The sequence below is a fragment of the Hipposideros armiger genome, unplaced genomic scaffold, assembly GCF_001890085.2.
Source record: "Hipposideros armiger isolate ML-2016 unplaced genomic scaffold, ASM189008v1 scaffold_17, whole genome shotgun sequence".
Lineage (NCBI taxonomy): Eukaryota > Metazoa > Chordata > Mammalia > Chiroptera > Hipposideridae > Hipposideros > Hipposideros armiger.
Genome location: NW_017731367.1, coordinates 2363963 through 2385598, shown reverse-complemented (window position 1 = coordinate 2385598; position 21636 = coordinate 2363963). Strand labels below are relative to the sequence as shown.

General features: G+C 51.6%; 1 protein-coding gene across 6 annotated transcripts in view; it reads right to left on the bottom strand.

Annotated features, from left to right (window-relative positions):
* The window catches only part of DGKD (diacylglycerol kinase delta), a 78245-nt gene that overhangs the window by 28936 nt on the left and 27673 nt on the right, over positions 1 to 21636 (bottom strand). For 4 of the 6 annotated variants that reach the window (XR_002122399.1, XM_019629166.1, XM_019629155.1 and 1 more), the window contains 7 exons: positions 7811 to 7915; positions 7253 to 7385; positions 6290 to 6396; positions 5726 to 5851; positions 5464 to 5566; positions 4613 to 4775; positions 2015 to 2123 (listed from right to left, as the gene is read on the bottom strand). Coding sequence is in view for 5 of the 6 variants with exons in the window: in XM_019629166.1 (XP_019484711.1) it covers positions 2015 to 2123; positions 4613 to 4775; positions 5464 to 5566; positions 5726 to 5851; positions 6290 to 6396; positions 7253 to 7385; positions 7811 to 7915 (846 nt within the window). In the remaining variant the exon portion in view is untranslated. Of the gene's footprint in view, positions 1 to 2014; positions 2124 to 4612; positions 4776 to 5463; positions 5567 to 5725; positions 5852 to 6289; positions 6397 to 6552; positions 6940 to 7252; positions 7386 to 7810; positions 7916 to 19052; positions 19525 to 21636 lie in introns of those variants that run through there. The other 2 variants (XM_019629183.1, XM_019629191.1) reach the window with 2 other exon arrangements.

Sequence of the window (21636 nt, the reverse complement as noted above, 5' to 3'; positions counted from 1 at the left end):
AGCTCCATCAAGGAGGGTAGTGAGGACGGAGGATGTCCGAGCGGCAGAGAAGGAAGAAGAAGCCAAACTGGGGGCTCTGGTGAACTGTGTCACGAAGTCTGGACTTGATCCTAAAGCCAACGGGCCACCAAGGAAAGCTCCAGGGACGGGGCGGGTGGCTGAGCAGAGCCGCCCATGGGGCAGCCCCAGGGAGCAGCAGACAGGCAGAGGCCCGGGGTCAGCAGCATGCGGGGTGGCACGACTGAGCCCCAGCAATTAACTGGAAATGAGGAGCGAGAGTGAGGGAAGAATCTAGAACAGCTGTCATGACTCTGACTCAGACGTCTGGTGAAAGACATTTTCAGGCTCTGAGGAAAGAAATGCGGAGCCCATGGGGCTGAGCAGTGGGCTCAGTGCTGGAAATGCAGGGCTTGAGGTGGGAGGGGCAGCCAGGAAAACGAGAAACACCGACGGGGGGACGGGGTCCTACGGAGGCCGGGGGAGGGGGTGACCAGAGGATCAAGTGCCACAGAGAATCCGAAGGAAAAAAGTGGTCACTGAACTCAGCTGAGTGGGTGAAGCCTGCCTTCCTGGCTACTGAGAATGAACTGTAGATAGATCATCCTGGAAGTCAAGGCTGAACGCTGGACCTAAGTGTAGTGCTCTAGCTTCGCCACTAGGGGGCAGCATGCTCTCTCCTGAGCAAGTGGCCTCTGCTGAGCTGAGCAGTTGCCCCTCCACCTTCCCACACCATTCAGGTGCCAGGCGCTAACACTGACAACAAACAGTCCCCCCACCTACAAGACCACCAGCACTGGAGTGGGAAGAGGCTGCTGAGTCTGAAATATACGCTCCAGTCAGGGCAAAGATCTGAAGAAAAAGTTATGATGGAAGCGAATGACAAACTGGGAAAAATATGACCAACAAGGCTGTTAGTCAGAGAAATCAATTTCTTCAAAAGGTAAATGCCCCAACAGAAATCTAGACAAGAAGCATGAACAGGTGATGCATTTCAAAATTTGTGGTTAATTGAGGTGGTTGACTTCACCAGTATTAATAAAAAACAAAACATACTTTTTTGTCTTAGTTGGACAAAAACGAAAAAGACGCGCAATGGACAGCGTGTGGGAAAGGACAGTTTTTTGCAGCATCGGGACATCAAATGGGTACAGTCTGATGCAGGCGGCTGGCAGGACAGATCACACTGTAAGTGTGGGTGCTCTCTGCACGAGAGCAGGCGGGGCAGGCGCACACGTGGATTTCAGCGGAGCTGTGTTTAGGAAGCCACCTGAGTGCCCAGCAGTGGAGGAAGCCAGGCACCGGCGGGCACAGCGCCGCCCAGTGAGGAAGCACCTCGCAGACCTCCACTTACTGCCAAGAAATGCCGGACGCCACAGCACACTGATCTGTCAAGTGCGGTAACGGAACAGCATGGCGACGCCAGCCCGCTTGACTCAAGCCTGCATTGTCCCCCATACACACTGACTGAGAGGTCTGAGCCACAGCTATCGGTGTTAGCAGTGGGCAATTATGGACGGCGAGTGGAGGAAGAGGAAGCAGGAAGTGGAAAATCAATGAACACCTTTTTTTACAATCAGAAAAATCTATGTTTAATTTAATACAGAAAAACAATAAGGCCAAGGGCCTCTAACTCTGACTTGAAGTTCAAGTCTACTTCTGTCCCCTCCTCGCAAACAAGAGGCATCAGGCAGTAGATGACATGACTACCCAATAAGGACCAGGCGGGGGGCGCAGCAGGATGGCAGCCCCACCCAGACCGGACCCCAACCTGGGGCTTCGGGAATGGACGCTCTTTTCACAGCTCCCTTTACTTCTCGCTGTGACGTGCCCGTCCCTACGTCACAGCCCCAGCCAGTGTCCCAGCCCCGGCCCCATGATGCTACTGAGCTACCTGCTCTTCCCCCGGACCTTCGCTGGTCCCTGCTGGGGAACGGTGCTCCCAGGGGACGAGGAGCATCCCCAGGAGAGCAAGGCTTCTCTCTCCCCGGGGTTGGGCCCCTCCACGTTCAGGTACCTGTTTGTGAAGATTGAGGCTGTCGATTTCAGAGAGGACCCAGCCAACACTGCCATCCCCACCGCAGACCAGAATTCGGAATGTGTCAAACTTCTGGAACAGGCGTAAGCTGCAGAGGAAGGGGCACATCAGTGAAATGACGCACATTCTGAAGGACAAATGACGGCCACTCAGTCCTGGGCCGAGGGGCCCCTTCTGTGCTGACCCTGCGCCTGCCTGTGAATGAGCCTCTCAGAGCCAGAGCCCACGTGTGCTCAGGCCCAGCCCGCTGGGACCCCAGGCACCTGAGGGCGGCGGCTGGGCCTCTGCGCGCCCCCCCCCCCAGCAGGCAGCACCCACATGTCATCAGGAGCCCCGGCACAGGACTCTGCCCACACTGTGCCTGTCCCTCTGGGCCGCTCCATCTTCCCAGGCGATGTGACCCACCCCTTCTCCCCTCGTAACGCTGTCTCCTTCCTGTTCTCCTCGTGGTCACCATGCCCCTTGCATGCACTGTCCCCCTCAGGTCACCCCACAGCCTTCGGCCTGCTCTTCACCCTCTTCCCAAGTGGCTTCATCCATGTTTTGGCTTCAGGGACCCCACAGACGCCCATGACCCCAAATGACCCAAATGACTCCGAACAATGGCCTGCAGGCTTTCCTGAAAACAACACTTGCACTTGTCTACCCCACACGCCCGTCGCATGTCCCATGGGCACCTCCTTGTCCTAGGTTTCCTTTTGGAGGCCTGCAGAGCCTCGTCGACCCAGTCCCCAGGCCAGTCCCCACTGTCCCGAGTGCAGGCCACCACTGCTTCTCTCCTAACGGCTACAAGAGCCTCCTCCCTACCCCCCGTCTCCTGAGGGACACCTTCAATTCCCGCTATCAGTGTGATCTTCCCAAACAAGTCTCTCCAGGGGAGGTTCAAGCCTCTCGCCCAGCACCTAGGGCCCTCCCGGCCTGCAGCTGCCTGCCCGTCTGCCCTGGCCACCCCACTATCTTCTCACCTCTTTGCACACACGGCACCCTCTGCCTAGAAGGTTCCCCACCATGACAGCACTAACTCTCCTCAGAATGCTGGTTCAGGGGAGAATCTGAGAGGACCCCCGCCCCCATTTGATTTACAAGCCCTTTCCCTGGGTTCCACAGAATCTATGCATCTCTTTGTCAACGTGACAGATCACCCTGTCTTGTGACCTTGACTATCTGTTCGTGTGCCACACCCCCGGCAGGAGGCAGGGACCCCTCTTACTGGGCCTTGCATCTAGCAGAGTCTGAGCCAGAGGAAGTCCTCGGAAGACAAACAGGAACGAGTGACATGGCCCGGAACTCAGTACAAACAGAGGTGAGGTTCTGCAGTGGCAGGGTTATGACACAAACGGCCACATGTCCCTCTGAGAACACTGACCTCTCTCAGGCCTCCTGCTCGCTGGACAACAGGTGATACGTCGAGGCCAGGAATCGAGGAAATGAAGAATTTAGTTTAACAATATGGGATTGCGGCTGCCTTCCAGAAATGGGCATTTCCTAAATCCACTCCCACTGCGCCTCCGTGGGGCCTGAGTCGTTTTTGTCTCCTAGGCAAACCCACAGCACGCAGCCAGAAGGAGTGTTTGATCATTCTCCCTCCAACCCACCTGGTGCCACGGGGAGTGAGCCTGTTTGGCGTATTGTGACAAGGGCTGCATGATCCCTCCATTGGCCCCATTTTAACTAAAAGGATTTCTTCATGAACACGGTGGAGAACATGCTCGCATGTCCTTCAGTTAATGAGTCTATCTGCGGAATGCTGCCTCTGAGGAAACACGCCAGAAAGCTGCCATTTGCGATGCTTTCCAGCAGCGCCTTGCTGCCAGCGGGAAAACAGCACCCAAGGCCCCCAGGGTCAGTGTCATGTCCTCTCCGTCTGGCACCCAGGCTTTCGTGAGAGCAACCCCTGCTCCAAAAACAGCGTCCCAGGAAGACACAGAGACAAGGACAGGATCTGCCAGCCCCTCCCCCTGCACATGTCCAGGGAAGCCTCTGAACCAGCCAGGAGGCTCTTAGAATCCCCACCCAGAACTGCTGCTTGCAAAAGGAGCTAGCTCAAATGACAAGATTTACAGAAGCAAGTGTTTCCCACAAACCTTTGAAATGTACAAAACTAGAAAGGACACACATCAGCTCGCCAGCTAGCTGATAAAAGGTGTAACTACTGTGCCCCACACACCGGCCCTCGCATATCTGTACGTGTCACTGTGCCCTCCCATGTGAAAAATCTGTTCTGGCCTCACTGGAGGAAGCTTCCTCTATACTAAGCAGCCACTAGACACAACGAGGCAGGTCTGTAACGACTGATGTCAGAACACGTCCACAGCACGCCGCACAACGGCAGGTGACACACAACCACATGTGATTTAAAAGTGCGTGTGTGCATACGTTTGGAAGCTGGACGGACACGCACCTCTATTAAGAGTAGGTACCTCTATGGGTGGAACTTGGGGAGGGGATGATTCAAGAAAGACAACTTTTACTTCCTTTTTAAAAATGTCCGTATCTTGGAATCCTTTTTTAAAAAACATGCATTATCTTCAAAGTTTTTTTAAACTCCAAGAAAGACATATTTCACAAGCTTCCTACCCGAGGTGTGGTCCTCCGTTCATGAGGTCGAAGACCTGGGCTGGGTTCAGCAGCTGTTTGAATCTTCTGAGGAACTTCACGCCCTGGTTGTCCCCGCTCTTTGAATTGACAAAGACCAACAAGGGGCTTGTGCAGGATGGAGGACATGTGGCCTTCCAGAAACCTGGAGGGGAGAATGAGAAAGGTCGGACGAGAATGGGAGGGGCACTCTGCATCGTGCAGGAAGCAGGCACGCCCAAGGCACCTGCAGCTCACAGGTGCATGCCCAGGGGCCAGCAAGAGATTAGGGAGGATATGTCCACAGCGCTGTCTCCACAGAGGGAAGGCGTCCCCGCCCCATGTGACGTCACATTTACAAGGATTCTGAATTTCAGAAAGGCCGTACACCGTGTGCTCTGTCTTTCCTTCTTGTTCTAAATCTGGAAGAGCTGACTTCCTGAGACACGTGCGTGCCCCAGTCTGCCGCCTTCCCGCCAACACCTGGTAACATACATCATCAAATGCCACCTGCACAGGTGACGCAGGCAAGGAATAGCATGCTACTAATCTGCTGGTAGACGGAGAACACGTCAGCGGCTCACGTCAGAGACGGACGAGAGTTTCAGACAGCCGACTGGGTCCCTCCCCTCCCAGGAAGGTACCAGCCTCATGTCCCCAGCATGCCCAGTGCCATCGGGACACCATTTACCAACTCTGTACATAACTCTTCTCCCCCGACCACTGGGCCTGACCTCCTCCTGACCACAGGTCAAAATCACCAGCACAGCCAATTCCAGCATGGGAGGAGAGAAGGCACGGAGAGGGAAGCACGACAGGGATAGGGACAGGGACAGGCCAGGAGCGTGACCCACCGTCGGAATCGATGCTGTTGAGAGCCGTGGGAGGAATGACTGACACCTTACACAGGCCCAGGGGGCACTTGCTCAGTAAGGATTCCTTACATGCCGTATGCACCTGAAACAAGCACGCACATGTCACGGGGGGGTCACAGCCCCTTCACACACACTGGGGCCCCAGGAGGAATGGGCTGACCTGCTGTTCCCACCAGGGAATTTACCCAGCTTGGGGGCGGAGCGAGGCCCACAGACACCCCCAGGAGGGCTGCGCACTCACCGTGACCTTGCACCAGAGGCAGCGCCAGTCCTGCAGGCGCAGCACACTGCCACAGGTCTTGTCACACACCGTGCATTTGGCGCTCACGGGCAGGTTCCCTTCCAGCCACTGGTGAGGCATGGCGATCTGCAGACCAAGCAGACACACACTAGGGACAGCTCCACACCCCACGCACAGCACAGGAGCCCTTGGGCAAAGGTGTTCCCAGATGAGCTCAGGCAGGACATTCTTCTCCGCACAGGCAGAGGGAGGTGGGGTCTGCAAGGTGCTGCCCCACCCACGCTCCTGCACAGCACGACTGCTGGGGACTGGGAAGAGCTCAGAGGACAGAGGCCACCTAAGGCCCCCAAGTACAAGGCAGGAGCTACTCAAACCCGCCCTAAGCACAGGCCAGTGGAGGTGGCAGAGGGTTCTGTTGCCCGGGTGCCAGCGTGAGGAGAGGGGGCCACGCGGGGTTGGCGTGAGGAGAGGGGGCCACGCAGGGTCGGCGTGAGGAGAGGGGGCCACGCGGGGTCGGCGTGAGGAGAGGGGGCCACGCAGCGTTGGTGGCCCCCCGGAGCGTACCCCGTCCTCGTCCTCGATGATGTCCTTCCCAATGGAGGCCAGCGTGGTCCACTTGCAGTTGTTGGTTGCACGCACAGCACACCGCTTGTGGGCCTTGAACTTGCACACTGTGAGAGAGAATGACACATGAAGCTCGACCCTCGCCCGTGACAGCCGCTGTCCGTGGCTGGAGACACTCTGGCGGAACTGCCCGGGTGTCTTCTGGGAAAGTTGCAATGAATGCACAGCACTCCCCGTTATAATCTAACTACTGGGGCACGCACAGAGACTGGTCACGGTGACACCAGATGCCCACGACAGCCAGGACTCAGCCGACTTTCTGAAAGGGCCAGAGAGCAACCAGCTCAGGCTTCGTGGGCCATGCACAGTCTCCATCCCAGCTGCTCGGTCTGCCCCTGACGCACGAGGGCCGCCATGGGCCATGCTTCACGATGGGCACTGAAATTTAAGTGTCACATGATTTTCTGTGTCACAAAATAGTCGTCTTCTTTTGAATTTTTCCAACCATTTAAAAATGTAAAACCATTCTAAACCTCACAGGCCATGTAAAAGCAGGCGGCAAGTGGAATCTGGCCTGGGAGCCACAGCTGGCCTTTCTCTGCTCCTGCCCCCTGCTCCCGCCCAAACACTGTAAGCCTGCCCTCTGCATCTGGAAGACAAATGTTAATCCACTTATCCACAACCCAATTTACCCAGAGAGGGGATAACTGCATATGGCTGACAGTTTCAGTCCCTTTTCCCTCTGTGTCTTCTACGTCTCCTCTCTGTGTCTCTTCATCACCACTTCCCCTCTTTCCCTTTGTTTCATTATTATAAAAAACCAACTTATCAAAGACTCCTCAGTGGGTACAATAAACAAACACGGGGTCACAGGAATCACTTGACTCCTGACTGATTCGCGGTGAACCTGTTTGGTTTCTAAGGTCGGGCTGCCTCCTCAGCAGAATGACACATCGTTTGTACCTTCACAGGACAATCCGTGGGATGTGACCCCAGACAGGGCCTCGCGACACACGTTGCAGTAGGTCGGCCTCGCGTGGGAACAGGCATACCAATTGTGCATCCCTGAGAAGTGGTCCATGCTGTACTGGGTCGGCTGGAGGAAGAAATAAAGACGGCCAAGGTGAGGCGAACCTTTGATGTTCTTACGGTGGTAACTTGAACAGGTCTCGTGACGAGTCCAGGAGAGGAGAGCAGGAAGTTCGTAAAGGATAAAAGATGGGAGGGCCGGCCGAATGACTCAGTTGGTTAGGAGCTCGCTCAAGAGTTTGAGCTCTGAGCAACAGCGGTTCGATTCCCGGCCCGAGCTGAGCAGCCGCTGAGCTGCCAACAGGTGGCAGAATGGCTCAGCTTAAAACAAAAAAAGGATAAAGGATGGAGTCACAGTCTGATGGGGGACTTACTTTACAAGGAACATGCTGAGAACGTGAGCTCCAAGATGTACAGTCCACATGGGAGGTGCTCGGATGGCAGAACATTAAGGAGAGGGCAACAAAAAGGGCTGTTTTGTTTCATTTTTACCTCAAAATGCTCCCTGTTCTGGACGGTCTTCAGAGCTGCGATCCAGTCTTCCATTTCTTTTCTGTTATCAGCACATAAGATGAGCTTCCTACATGGAGTGATGACCTAGAGAAAGGAACAACAGACACACTCAATACACCCACGAATGACAAACGCTAACAGCTAGAAAACCATGCTGAAAACCCACTTCCACTGCATATGTTTCGATGAAAAATGACTGTTTAATTCAGATATACAATTGAACAGAACATAAAAATGGTTACCATGAGTCACTAAAAATCAAGAACAATCCCAAACTAAAAAGACAATCAAATTTAGTTTACACATTCACCAAAAATCAACTTCCATAGACATTTATGAGCTACTTACCACTCAGACCCAGTAATGAGCCATAGGAAATTTTTTTTAAAGGAAAAGAATGGGCCGGCCGAGTGGCTCAGTTGGTTAAGAGCTTGCTCAAGAGTGTGAGCTCTGAGCAACAGGGCTGCTGGTTCGATTCCCACATGGGCCAGTGAGCTGCGCCTGAGGTGCCAACAGGTGGCAGGATGGCTCAGCTGGTGAGAGCACATGCTCTTAACAACAAAGTTGCCGGGTTCAACTCCCGCATTGGATGGTGGCTATGCCCACCCGCAACTAAAACTGAACTCGGCACCTTGAGCTGAGCTGCCGCCCTGATGGCTCAGTGGCTAGAGCGTGCGCTCTTAACAATGAGGCTGCTGTTTCGACTCCCGCATGGGATGGTGGCTACACCCACCCGCAACTAAGACTGAACACAGCACCTTGAGCTGAGTGGTTGCGAGCTGCCGACAGACAGCCGGATGGCAACTGGACTTGGAGCTGAGCTAGCTGCGCTCTCCACAACTAAGACTGAAGGACAACAACTTGTCTGTTCCCCTTCCCCAATTCCCCAATTTTAAAAAAAAGGAAAAGAAAACAGCTGTTGTTGCTCTAGAGAGCTCACAAATTGACACCTAGCACTTAAACCATGTGGGGCAAGTGTGGCCTGGGTTGCTCTAGGACCACGTGCACGCTTCACGTGTGCCACACAGAAGGAACCGCTCTTGTACACACCATCTGCTGCTCTGCACTTGGGGCCTGAGCAAACCCAATGGGATGCGCTCGTGGGCCTGCTGCTGATCTGCAAATAACAATTATATCCACCACATACAAAAAGTTTTTATACATCAACAGAAAAACTCTTTTTTATAGAAAAAGCCCATACATTTACATTACACGGGAGAAATACAAAATGGCGAACACATGAATAAAAAGATGCCTAACCATGCTTGTCATCAGAGAATGTAGATGAAAACAGCAAATTATTTTTCACCTAAAAGACTGGCGAAGCTGTCAGAGGTGACAACCCAGGGCTGACAAAGGCTCTAGTATAAAGCGTTCTCCTCAAGCGGTGATAGGAGGCAAACAGGGTATAAACTTCTTAGAGAAAAACCTGACCAAATCTACCAAAAAGTTTTAAAAGTTATAACCTTTTACTTAATTTTGTTTTATAATGATGTAAAATATCGACGTGGCTCCAAAGTCAAATCCACAAAATAAGGTACAAAGTCCTGCTTTGTATCTGTCCCCTCCATCTTGGTTCCCCCATTCCTCAAAAGTAGCTCTAAAAGAATAAATAAAAGCACGGTTCATCCTTCCATTTTTAAGATACACGCAAATGCATGTCTGTATTCATATTCTCCCTTTTAAAACAGCAGCCACCACAGACACTTGTCTCTCCTCTGCTTTTTCCCCTTAGTTGTACGCCCTGCCCAGCACTTCTCAGCAACACACAGCGCTTCCTTGTTTCCTCCTCCTTTCTTACAGCCCCGCAGAGATCCCCACTGTGGAAGCACCAGAGACCACCCAGCCAGGTCCCCACCCATGGATTCAATGTCACGGAAAAGCCTTTCATATGTCACATAATCCACAATGTACAGCCGTTACACGGGTCTTTTCACACTGACCAGTGCGTCTGGGGGACAGATTCCCAGCAGTGGAACGGCCCCGACAGTGTAAACGCACGTGTCACTTTGCTAGCTGTTGCCAAGTTCCCCGCCACAGGGGCTGTGCTGTTTCTGCATTCCCAGAAGCAGGGTGAGGAAGATGTCTGCTTCCCCAGGGATTCACCAATAAAATACTATTTCATGTCTGGATTTCGGCCCATCTTATAGCTTTAATTTATTTTAGCGAGGCCCAATTTAATGATTAGATGATCACATTTCTGGCTCTGAAACTGTTTTACAGATTATCTCTTCAGTGATTTCCACCTACAAAGCTGAATCACAGAAGGAGATAATTACAACAGGGTCACAAATGCACGTTACCGTTCATTCTTTCATGTAACCAAGGTAACTGGGATAACGACAGGTAGGGGACAGGCTGGGTGTAGCAAGAGGCAAAGCTGGAAGAGGGTGAGGGGAGACTGAGAGACAGAAAACAGGAGCCTAGAGAGGCTGAGTGCCCTCCCGAGGCGGGAGGCGGGAGGCGGGAGGCGGGAGCGACTCTCGGAGGCTTCCAGAGCACCACAGACAGCCCCTGGGTCGGGCATTGACACATCCATCTGCCCAGCAGGTAAGGTTGCTGAGTGTCTGCTCTAGACCTGGGGTTCAAAGCCACAACAGACAAGGGACCTAACTCACCCAGAACTTACACTGGGGAGAGACAGGCAAACAAACAATTTCAGACACTGACATGTGCTGTGACAAAGGGGTCACGTGGATGGGCTGCTGGGTACTTTGGAGGCTGATGGGGGAAGACCACGGAAGAGCTGGCAGCTGCCAATGGCCTAGGGTCAGGGCTTAAGGAATTTGCATTAGTAACTATCTATAGGATCTCAGCAAACACTTCTTTATTATTCACTCTGGGGTGAGTTTTAATATTCCAACTTTTTCTAAGCATAATAATAGTTATAGAAAGATAATACACTTTATTTTGCATAACTTGGGGATTATATTAGGAGTTATGCAACCTGATATTTACAGAAGAGAACAATGAGATTTTTCACATCCTGTTCTATTTTAGGTCTTGTTTCTACTACTCCCATGACAACCTCTACAAGACGAAGGGCCCACATTACTCAGAACGCAGCTATGTCGTCTGAGCAGGTAGAGCTTTGGGTCCTCATCTTCCACATGCTGAAGGAGGGGTCTGCTGGGATTGCTTCGTGGGCAACGGGCACCACGTTATAGACAAAACTGGTATGGTGAGTTAATGAAACAAATGGTACACAATTGGCATTTCCTCCATCTGTGCATTATTTACAGGGAGTCCACACTGACCAGCAGATAAATGTCCAAGACCCTGGCTTTCAGCCTTTCTTAGAAACTCTTCCTTGTGCCTGTCCGAAGCCTCAGACACACGTGGATCTGAACCCCACCTGGCCACTGGCTGCTTGGGAAATGTGAGTAGACTCTGTCTTCATTTCTCTTCTGGAAAAGAAGATGACGGAAGCTACCTGGCAGAGCTGCGATGGGACTGAATGGGACCCAACGTGGAGAGGACCAAGCATGGAGCCCAACACACAGAGTTCAGGACACGCCCTGGTCTGCAGCTGACAAGCTGTGTGACGTCGACAGCTGCCGCCCGTCCCTGTGCCTCCGTTTGCTCATCTGAAAACTGGGGCTACTGGTGATGTCACATCCCAGCGTTGTCGTGAGGTTTAGAGCAGGGACCATGTAAAGTGCTGAGAACAGCGCCTCACATGTAAGCCTCTGCACTGTTACTCTCAGGGATGCTTCAGGCTCTAGATCCTAAGGTGGGGTAGTATCTGCTTGACAGAAACAAAAGGTGGCTCTTCCCTATGGCTACCAGCTTCCTGACACCATTCTGGTGCCAACAGTCCACCTCCCAGATCATGAGATTTGTCATAGGATAAAAAAATAAAAACTCAGTCTCTGCCTCTCCAACCACACTCGGCCGCCTTTGAGAGAGAATCGTGTATCTTAGCTGCCCACAGACCGGTCATGACTCCTTAGAAAGCTTCTCCTCACTGGGTCTCCTGCAAGCTGCCCAGCAGGCTTCCAGCCCAGGGGAAGCCCCGCAGACACCAGGCGGCCGTCCCGCACACCCTGAGACCCGAGGAGTGGAACAGATGAGGGAGGGCCTCCCCAGGAGGAAAGGAAAGCGGGAAGCTATTTCCCAGACAGATGTCTTAGACAGGGCTTTCTACTCAACCCCTTGATTCTGGAGAAAAGCCAGCAGGACAGGACCCAGGAGAAGCTGGTGCCGGGTGAGACCTCCAGACTATTTCCTCATGGCCGTTCATCCAGTTCACCAAAGCAAAAAGAAGGCGGGAGATGCTCTAAGGAGTAATAGGAGTATCTCTTTGTTTGCACTGCAGGCAATACCATAACTCCCTGAAACCAAGGAATGGTGCAAAAAGCTAGAACTATCCCCCAAATCCAGCCCTCACACAGAAAAAGCTTCAGAGACCAAAACATGCTCTACAGTTTGTACACAAATTTGTAAGGTAAGAAAAAGCTCACATAACTAAATCAACCTAGAAGATAAATGCAAATTAAAATAGGGTAACAAGTGCACAGGACGTGATCCATCAGTGATGTCACAGGTTCAGCAGGCCAGGGTCCATGGCCGGAACAAGCAGGCCTGGGACCGAGAGAGGCAGCAGAGCAGGACCACAGAGCAAGAAGACAGCTACATGGAAACCCACAAGCTCAAGCGAGAAAAAGCGCACCCACACCTTGGAGTCAAAAGGGCAAGAGACAGAGTGAAACAGAAAGGGAGGAAAACCCAAGAAAATGTAGAAGCATTTCTCACATAATCCTTGAGGCAAGCTAGAGCAGCAATAAACAGATTTACATTCTTAGACTCTTGCTGGAATTCTCCTGAAGGTGAAAGAACGTAAAAATCAGTAAGCAAAAAGCAGATCAACTAACAACAAAATGAACATGAGACTTGAAGTTATGTCACCGCAGTTATTTCACAGATGGCCAGAGAGGCACATGGAAAGGTACGCGACATCATGAGTCATCTGAAAAGGGGAATGAAAACCTTGCGCTGCGGCTAAACTGAAAAAGACAGATACGCCCAGTGCTGGTGAAGAGGCGGCACAAGCAGAACTTAGATCTGCCGGCGGGGACGCATCTGGGTGCAGCTGCTCTGGGAAACAGCAGGGGTGATTGTTATTCACTCTCCCTATGGCTCAGAAATCCACCATACACCCAGCAGGAATACACACATGTCCTCACCAAGACACAGACGAGAATGTTCCTGGCATTCCACCCTGAATGGGCCCGCAGTGTACACGCCCAGCACTGGTGCAGAGGCCAAACACGCTGCACCACAGTAATTACCACGACGCAATACTGCAGGGCGATGAGACGACCCACCACTGCTGCGTGCGGAGATGTGATAAATTCGACAACGCTGAGACAAAAGTGGCGTGGATGAATGAATACGAGACTGGTAGAGCCCTATTAGAGTGTTAGGAATTTAAATTAAATATTAAAGAGTCAGAAGTGGATCTTCAACATATGGTGAAGATGCTCAATCTTACTCATAAGACAAATGCAAATTAAAATTACGAGACACCCTTTTATCCACCAGATAGAGGCCAATAGTTGGGCTACATGCTCTGCTGACTCGCACACATTGGGGGTGTTAACACAACGCCTATGGAGAGCATCTGGTGAAACCTAGCAAACTCTTAACATACACATCTTTGTCTTAGCATCAGTGCTTCTGTAAATTTATCCTACAAGTACATGTCATATGAACTGACATACAGTACATTGTAAAGAAAAGATGGAAACAACTCAGATGCTGATTAGACTGGTAGGAGACGGGCTGCATAAGTTACGGAACATTCCCGCAGTGGAATACTACACAGCCACTAAAAAGACTGAAGCTGCCTACTCTTCCCGCACTTCTAGGGAATACCCTCTAAGGTATATGGTTAAGTGCCCAGGGCACATTGCAGGGATAGTATGGGGAGCAGGGAGAAGGGAATCTCAGTCACCTCTGAGAGGAGACCTGTGAGGGGCTGGGAAACTTTATACCTTTACATCCTTTTGATTTCTATACCACGTACATGGATTATCTATTCAAAAAATACTTAAAAACATAAAGCCTTAAGTTTAGAAATATACTAAAGGCAAAAAAAAAAAAGCTTTTTTTTTTTCTAGTTCTAGTTGAAATAACAACTTTTGCTTCCATCCTTTCAAAAAATGCTCTTCCAGGAAATACGAGAAAAGACCTAAGCTCCAAACGAGTCTATGACACCCCAGCCAGACAGACACCTTCCGAATTAGCCAAGAAGGTTATTAAACCGCGGGCTGGGGCCTTTGAGAAATGAAGGAGAAAAAGGAGACACGCTGTAAGCACACAGATGTGATGTTTAAACGGAGGCGAAGATGGGCTGTCGAATTACCTACATACTAGCTGATTTGACAGGGACAGCAACAGAGGCTGTGAGGTGCCAGTGCAGCCACCACGATGGGGCACTCAGCCCTAGAAAATCTGCTAGGTGTTTACAGGTGTTTGCTTGTTTCAGCTTCTCCACAACCTGGAGAAGTAGGAGGAAGCAGAGGGGACACTGAGGCCACAGCCAGTGGAGCAGCGGGCCGGGGACCCAGGCAGGCGGGCTCCAGGCCTGGCCCCTGCGCTCTGCCCCGCAGCAGCCTCCCACCTGGATTCCAGCAAGACAGCTGCGTGAAGAATGCCAGCACTGGGGGGGCCGAAGGTGGGAGAACTGGCACTCGCCAAGGGCTCTCCTGGGTTTACTCAGAACGAGCCACTTCCTCTTGGCACAAATGCTGGCTTGTAGGATCAGCGCAAGGACAAGGACAATACGGCATCTCATGGAGTCACCTGACCGCTGCCCCTCCCACTCAGACCAGGTGTCCCAAGAATTCAAAACCAGGTAGAGGCGTAAGGTCTGGAGGACAACGAGGGCAGCGTGATTCACAAGCTACATCCTGTCCAGCGATTCCCAATCACAGATTTGGACGCGCCTCTCATTTGTAAACAAGACCTTAAAGGACAAAAGACCACGATCCTGCAAACCCTGTCATGCTGGAGCCACGGGCCAAACCAAACAGCCTTTGCAGTGATATAATAAATGTGAGGCCCTGAGCCTGGGGTGGGACAAAGGCCATGTGAAGCAGGCAGGCGGACATGCAGCTGGACTGGGAGCTGCTCAGACACTCTTGCCGGATGTCATGGACCCAAAAAAATGATGAAAGTAACCAACGGACTTCTGCTTCTGGGAAGATTGTTAGACATACTTTTCCCTATTCCTCTGGCTAAGTACAACTAAAACCCTGGACATCAGAGCAGCCTGAAGGGTAGAGAGAGAGGGCAGGCAGACTAGGGGCCGAGGAAGGACCCAGTGCTGAGCTCCCTGGGTTCTGGCTTGTCCAGGACATCCGGGATACGCAGCTGAAGAAGCTGCAGCCAAAACACCAATGGACACAGGAAAATTGTAAAGCCCTCCACAAGCTGCCGTCTCTGCCAACAGGACCCGGAAAGGAGCCACATAAAACTTCGGCCCCCACGCCTACCCGCACCCCCCAGGCTGTAACCGGGTGCTTCAGCACCCCAACAGGGGTGTCCACAGAAGGCCAAGGAGGGACCTTCACCCCTGCCAGCCACACCCCCACGGTGTCAGAGGTACAGAGGCAAATATGCCCAAGGAAAGGATGTAACAATCACTCGCCATTAAGGAAAGGCTGACTAGAATCACAATGCATGTTACTATACACTGGCTACATGGCTGAAGTGAAAAACACCTCCAAACGCTGGAGAGGAAGTGGAGAAACTGGCTCACGTGATTGGTGAGAATGTAAAATGGGGCAGCCACTCTGCAAAACAGTTTGGCAATTTCTTTAAAAACCACACATGCAACTATGAAACAACCCAGCAATTACACAGTTGGGCATTTATCCCAAAGAAATGAAGATATGTTCACACAAAACCCTCTCCATGTATGTTCGGAGCAGCCTTATTCGGAATCACCCCAACTGGAAACAGCCAGTGTCCTTCAGCAGTAAATGATGAAATATCCTGTGGAATGCTACTCGATAATAAAAAGGGACAACTGTCACCCATGCCGCGAGCTGCAGGGAGCTCCCCATTAGCTGAGTGCAAAGCGCCAATCCCAGAAGCTTACACACTGTGCCATCCCATTTCTAGAACATTCTTGAGACGACAAAATTACAGAAATGGAGGGAAGGTTAGGAGGGGAGTGGGCGTGGCTACAAAAGGACCAGGGATCCTGGTGGGAATGGAGACGTTGGGATCCTGACTGGACCAGTGTCAGCATCTGGGTTGTGACACTGAGCAGGGGGGTTACCACTGGGGCAAACGGGTAAAGGACGCAAAGGAAACTGAATTATTCTGTGCGAATCTATAATGATCCCAAAATACAGGTTTCATTAACCAGCATTTCCTAACACCTCACAGGTTTAAATGGGGAACTGGGGGTAGCTCCAGGACAACCCTGTATCCTGAAGGCCAAGGGCATCTTGCTCAAGTCCCTGTGTGGGCAGCACAAGCTCACGAAACATCTGACTTGCCGCGGAAACATGCGGCACACCCTTGGCACACAGTCTCACAGAAAACCAACACCTCTCATAGGCCTGAGTCCCGAGTCCAAGTCCACATGAGGGTCACGGTGCTGCTATCAGCTGTGACAGGCACTCGAGCCTGCACAGGACAGAGCACCGGAAATGACAGGACTCATTTCTACACACAATGGGGCTTGAAGCATCAGTGACGCTATGCCTCCTGTCCGCCGTGAGCCCCAGGTCCTGCTCTCACACAGCATTGCACTTCCTGGGGGGCTGGCCCCACACACCCCTTCACAGCAGGTGCGCTCAAGGGGCAACCAGAAAAACCGCCAACACAAGCTGCCTCCCCAGGTCCCACTGCCCACCAGGCAGGCCCCTAGGGGTCCCACTCCCACACCTAAACACGTCCTCACGCTGACCTGCCCCCCGTGCTGGGGGGCCACTGTTTGCTCAACCATATCCTCACCTTCACCTCCTACCTATATGAGTAGAGAAGTATAAAATCCATGCAAACAAATGATAACACCAAACTCAGAATGGTGGTGACCTCTGGGGAAGGAGGGCAGGAGTGGGTAGCACAGGAAGGGAAGACGAAGCACCCCGAGCATACCCATCATGTTTCTCTCTCAGGCTGGGAAGTATGCGTGGCTGTTTGTTACGTCGCTTTCTAAATGCCTGAAACAGTCAATCATTTTTTAACTGTTAAATGTTATGGCACAAAAATATGCTAACATACCCAAGCCAGAGCTAGAGACACATAGTATGTCTCATATTTATAGTTTATTGGATATTTATATATAAGGTGTGATCAAAAGATATAGTGAATGTTTAAATTAAAAAAATGTATTACAGTAAAAGACATACTGCCATTAATCCCCCTCAAAATACTCCCTCTCGCTTCGAACACACTTACCCATCATTCTTGCCACGTTCTGAAGCAGTTCTGGAAATCCTCTTTCGTGAGTGTCTTTACAGCCGCTGTCGTGGCTGCCTTGATGTTCTGAATTGATTCAAAACGTTTCCTTTTCATGGTCATTTTGACTTTGGGGAAGAACCAGAAGTCACACGGTGCCAGATCCGGCGAATAAGGTGGATGAGGACACAACGTAAGTTTTTATTTGACAGAAACTAGCATACCACAAGCGATGTGTGACATGGAGTATTGTCATGGTGGAGGATGAACTAAAGACACTCACAAAAGAGGACTTCCAGAACTGCTTCAGAAAGTGGCAACAACGATGGGATAAGTGTGTTCAAAGCGAGGGGGAGTATTTTGAGGGGGACTAATGGCAACGTATCTTTTACTATAATAAATTTTTTAAATTTAAACATTCACCGTATCTTTTGATCACACCTCGTATATGTGTGTGTGCATATATACACGCATATTTAGTATGTACAGTTTATTGCACTATATAAATTCATAGTTTGCCTGTATTTCCTGAAGCCATGCCTGTGAGAGAGTCTGCTGGTAAGCCTGGGAGGGGGGTGGGGGGGGACTCCACAGCCGCAACTTGGCACTCAGGCACGCACCACTCACCATTCACACCGCCCTCCTCCGGGCCCTCCCATGGCAGTTACATGCTTGGCAGTCTCCACTGGCTGCCATGAATTTCGTGGCAGACACAACTGTGCCTAATTTGCCTCTCAAATTTCTTGGAGTAGATCCCTGGGTCCCAAGGAGCTGGATGAGTGTGTAAAAATAAGGGGGTGCTTTATGAAGCAAGGAAGGGGGAGGTACTGGCTAGACCGCTCAGAGGGAAGCTTTTAGAGACCAACAAAAAGCCTTTTCTCCCAACACACCCTCCTCCTCTGAATCATTAGGGTGGCAGCCACCGGAAGCTAACATGAAAACCTGGAAACTTCCTTTTCCAGGGTCCTCAAAGCACACAGAGACCCATGTCCTGCTGCTGAAAGGACAGGCCAGCTCAGTGAGCCTCAGTGAGGGCACACAGCGTGCGGCAGGCAGGGGCGGGACAGCACAGTGGTTACACCAGACCAACGTCACAGGGCCTCTGGCACAAACGCCCTGTCTCTCTAGTCTCAGCTTCTTAACCTGCAAAATGGGTGTCAGTACCTACCCTTGGGTCCCCTTCAGGGACGAAGGAGACAGGCCATTACTGCTGCAAGCAGCAGGAGCTGTCACCTGCTGTCTTCCAGGCCAGCAAAGGTCAGGGCGTAGGAGCTGATGCAGGAGAGAATGGTCAGCTTCCCGGGTGCTCCTGGCACAGTCACAGAGGCACCTGGGCTCTGGGGCCACGGAGCAGCCCGTGTGGGCACCTGGCCAGCACCGGCCTGAAGCACCGTCCAACGCCACTGGGCAACAACTGCCACCATCTACAGCAGTATGAAGAGGGGTGAGTGCTCCACCTGGGTAGGCTATGTCCAGGTCCACAGTGCTGGTTTGGGGGACCTGGAATGGAATGTCTCCTGTGACAAAGCTCAGACAATGGGAATTCGTCACTGAGAAGCTTACCCGGCCCGCAGGCTTTCTGGCCAGGTAAAGACCCTATGGGTGAGGTCATACCACCAAGCCTATGGCTTTAAAAACCCCAGCCTTCCACGTGTAAGAAACGAAGGCAAAAGCCAACCCTCCAGAGGATTCCCATAACCTGCAGTCCCTTCCACCTACTTCACTGTAAATCCTCACGGCTTAACTCTTTCCCACACCGCTTCCTGCGGCCTCAGCGCCCACCATCACCTGGAACTCTTACCTGCCACTCTCTTCTCTTTCAGAACATTTTCCAACTGCTCAAAATGGATCAGAATTGAATTGGCCCAACAAAACACAAAACCAGAGTTTTAAAATCGATGGACAAGAGCCTGGGGCCCACCAAGGCAGACCACTGACGCCGGAGAAACCAACCAGCCCCGTGGAGGTCAGCCGCTGACCAAGAGGAGCAAAAGGACAGTGCCGGGACCGGACCAGGAACCTGGAAGCCTCCCCAACCTAAATATAGCTCCCCAGCCCGCAGAGCTTGGAAAGGTGGCCGAGAATAAGCATCTGGCATACTCGGTGATTTCTGTCACTTCCTGTTACTCACATCCTGCTGTTCAGATCCTGCCCGAAACGCTGGGCTCGCGCACAGAGTCCCCACCATGAAGCCCCCTGAGACACCGACTATTCAAAACAGCTGGATGTGCGTCGACAGCGGACTTCCTCACAGAGTGCCATATGAAACACAAAAATAGACACCACGCAACCAGGCTCCCCGAGGTCCCTGTGAAAAGGCAGCCCCAGGATGCAGGACTGGACCTCCAGGACCTCCAGGCACTCAGCTCTGCCTGCTGCCTGGCCCCCGCAGAGGAGCCCAGGTGTGAACTGCTGATGGGACACTTTGCTCCGAGTCTGTACCCCACCTCGTCTCAGGGCAGCTTTGGGGGCAAAAGGGGGGTCGCCACCAGCACTGCTATAGACATGCCAGGGGCCCACAGTGCACAAAGATAAGCGCCCTCGCCCGGCCCTGCCCAACCCCCAACCCCCAGGACATGGGCCACCAGGAACGCAGGACGCCCAGGCAGGGAGCAAAGCCAGCTGAGCCAGAGGTTAAAATCACATGTAATCTATCAGAAGACAGATTTTTAAAACGGAACAAAAAGTAAAATGAAGCAAAAAGAAAAAGTAATACCTAAAACTGAAACGTGACAAACATATTTGGGGTTATCCATCTATTCAATATTTCCACAGTGCTTCCTTAAGTTTTGAAATGTGCTCAGTGTGCTCAGGGGAACCTCAGCGACCAGGGCCACCCTGAAAGGGGTGGCGGGGGGGCCCCTGGGGGAGGAGCCCCCGTTAGCAGGTGCACCATCACCCACAGAGGGCACCAGGTGCAGAGATGGTGCCCCAGAGGGCGTTTCCCCACCAGCAGGCAGGAAACAGGAAAGGGGCACACACAAGGCAACATACAAACACCCAGCATGTCTCCAACAGCAACACACTAAAATAACCAAAATCCCCCCAAACTGGGGTGTGGTGAAACAAATTATGACACAATCATACGACACTATTACTTCATAGTCAGTTTTTGAAAGGATGATGAGAATGCATATTTATAGACACAGGTGTTCACAATGTAATAAATTTAAAAAGCAGGTTATAAATTAGTATGCGTATAACTGATCCCACTGTTTGTAAAACTAAATTATATGTATCGACACTCATAGGGAAATGCCTAAAAAACCATTCGTCTACACCAGGGTCTTTCTACTTCGGTGCTACTGACATTTGGGGCCCAATAATTCTTCGTTATCTCCCACAACACGGTAGGCTGCTGAGCTGCAACCCGGACACGCCACTCCCCGCCTCCCAGCCCGCCCCCCGCCCCCCAGGTGTCACAACCCAAAATGTCTCTGCCAAATGTTCTGTGGGCCGATCTCATCTCCTGACCCTTAGCCCACCCACGTTTGAGAACCACAGGTCTCCATAATAGTGTTTGTGTCTAGGATCTCAGTGATTAGATTATGAGTGTTTTTTGTTTGTTTTGGTTTATGGCACTTATTCATAATGAATATGTTATTTGTATTAAAAAGAGAATAAAAAACAATCTTAGTGTCGGTAAAACCTTGCAAGTGTTTTTGAGTTGCAGCAAACCCTCTCATTCTATGAAAGTACACAATAAAAATAGTAAGTCTCATGGAAAAGGGTGAGGTGGGGCAGACCACTCAACCTATGGAGCTTTGTAACCAAGCATTACCAAGCAGCAATTCTAATAAAAACACTAGTAATAAGGAACTGCCACAGTAAATACAGGACTTTGCCTTCTAGAGGAGCGCAGGAAGTTGCGCAGCGAAAGCGTGGTGGGCCCACAGAAGAGCGAAGGAGCCCAATGCATGGGCTACAGCTGCGTTGTGAGTTCTGTGCAAAACGCAGAGATCTAAGACGCAACGTGCGGTTCCCAGGCGGCTATTATGTTATCGGCTCTCAGCTGCAGGGCCACTGCACTTGTGTTACAGCCACAGCCACAGCAGAAAGGACTAACTGTATCTCCCCCGTGGCTACTGCACAGAGGGAACAGTGAGCTCCAAGCCATTCGCTCAAACACCTAGGGTGACTATTCCCGGTGATCATGAAACCTAAATCCAAGTACCCTGGCAGCGGATCCAAGGGACATGAGGATGGGGAGAGCAGGGTAGAAACACTGGCAATCTTAAACCTGGCCACCACCACACCGTCATGCTTTACCTGTTTTTATCTGGGATGGTTTGATGGTGAACCTGCATACACCCAAGTGCATCTATAGTAACATCACAGTTAGCAAGTACTGGGGAGTGGGGAGAGGAGAGTGGGGATGGGAGGGG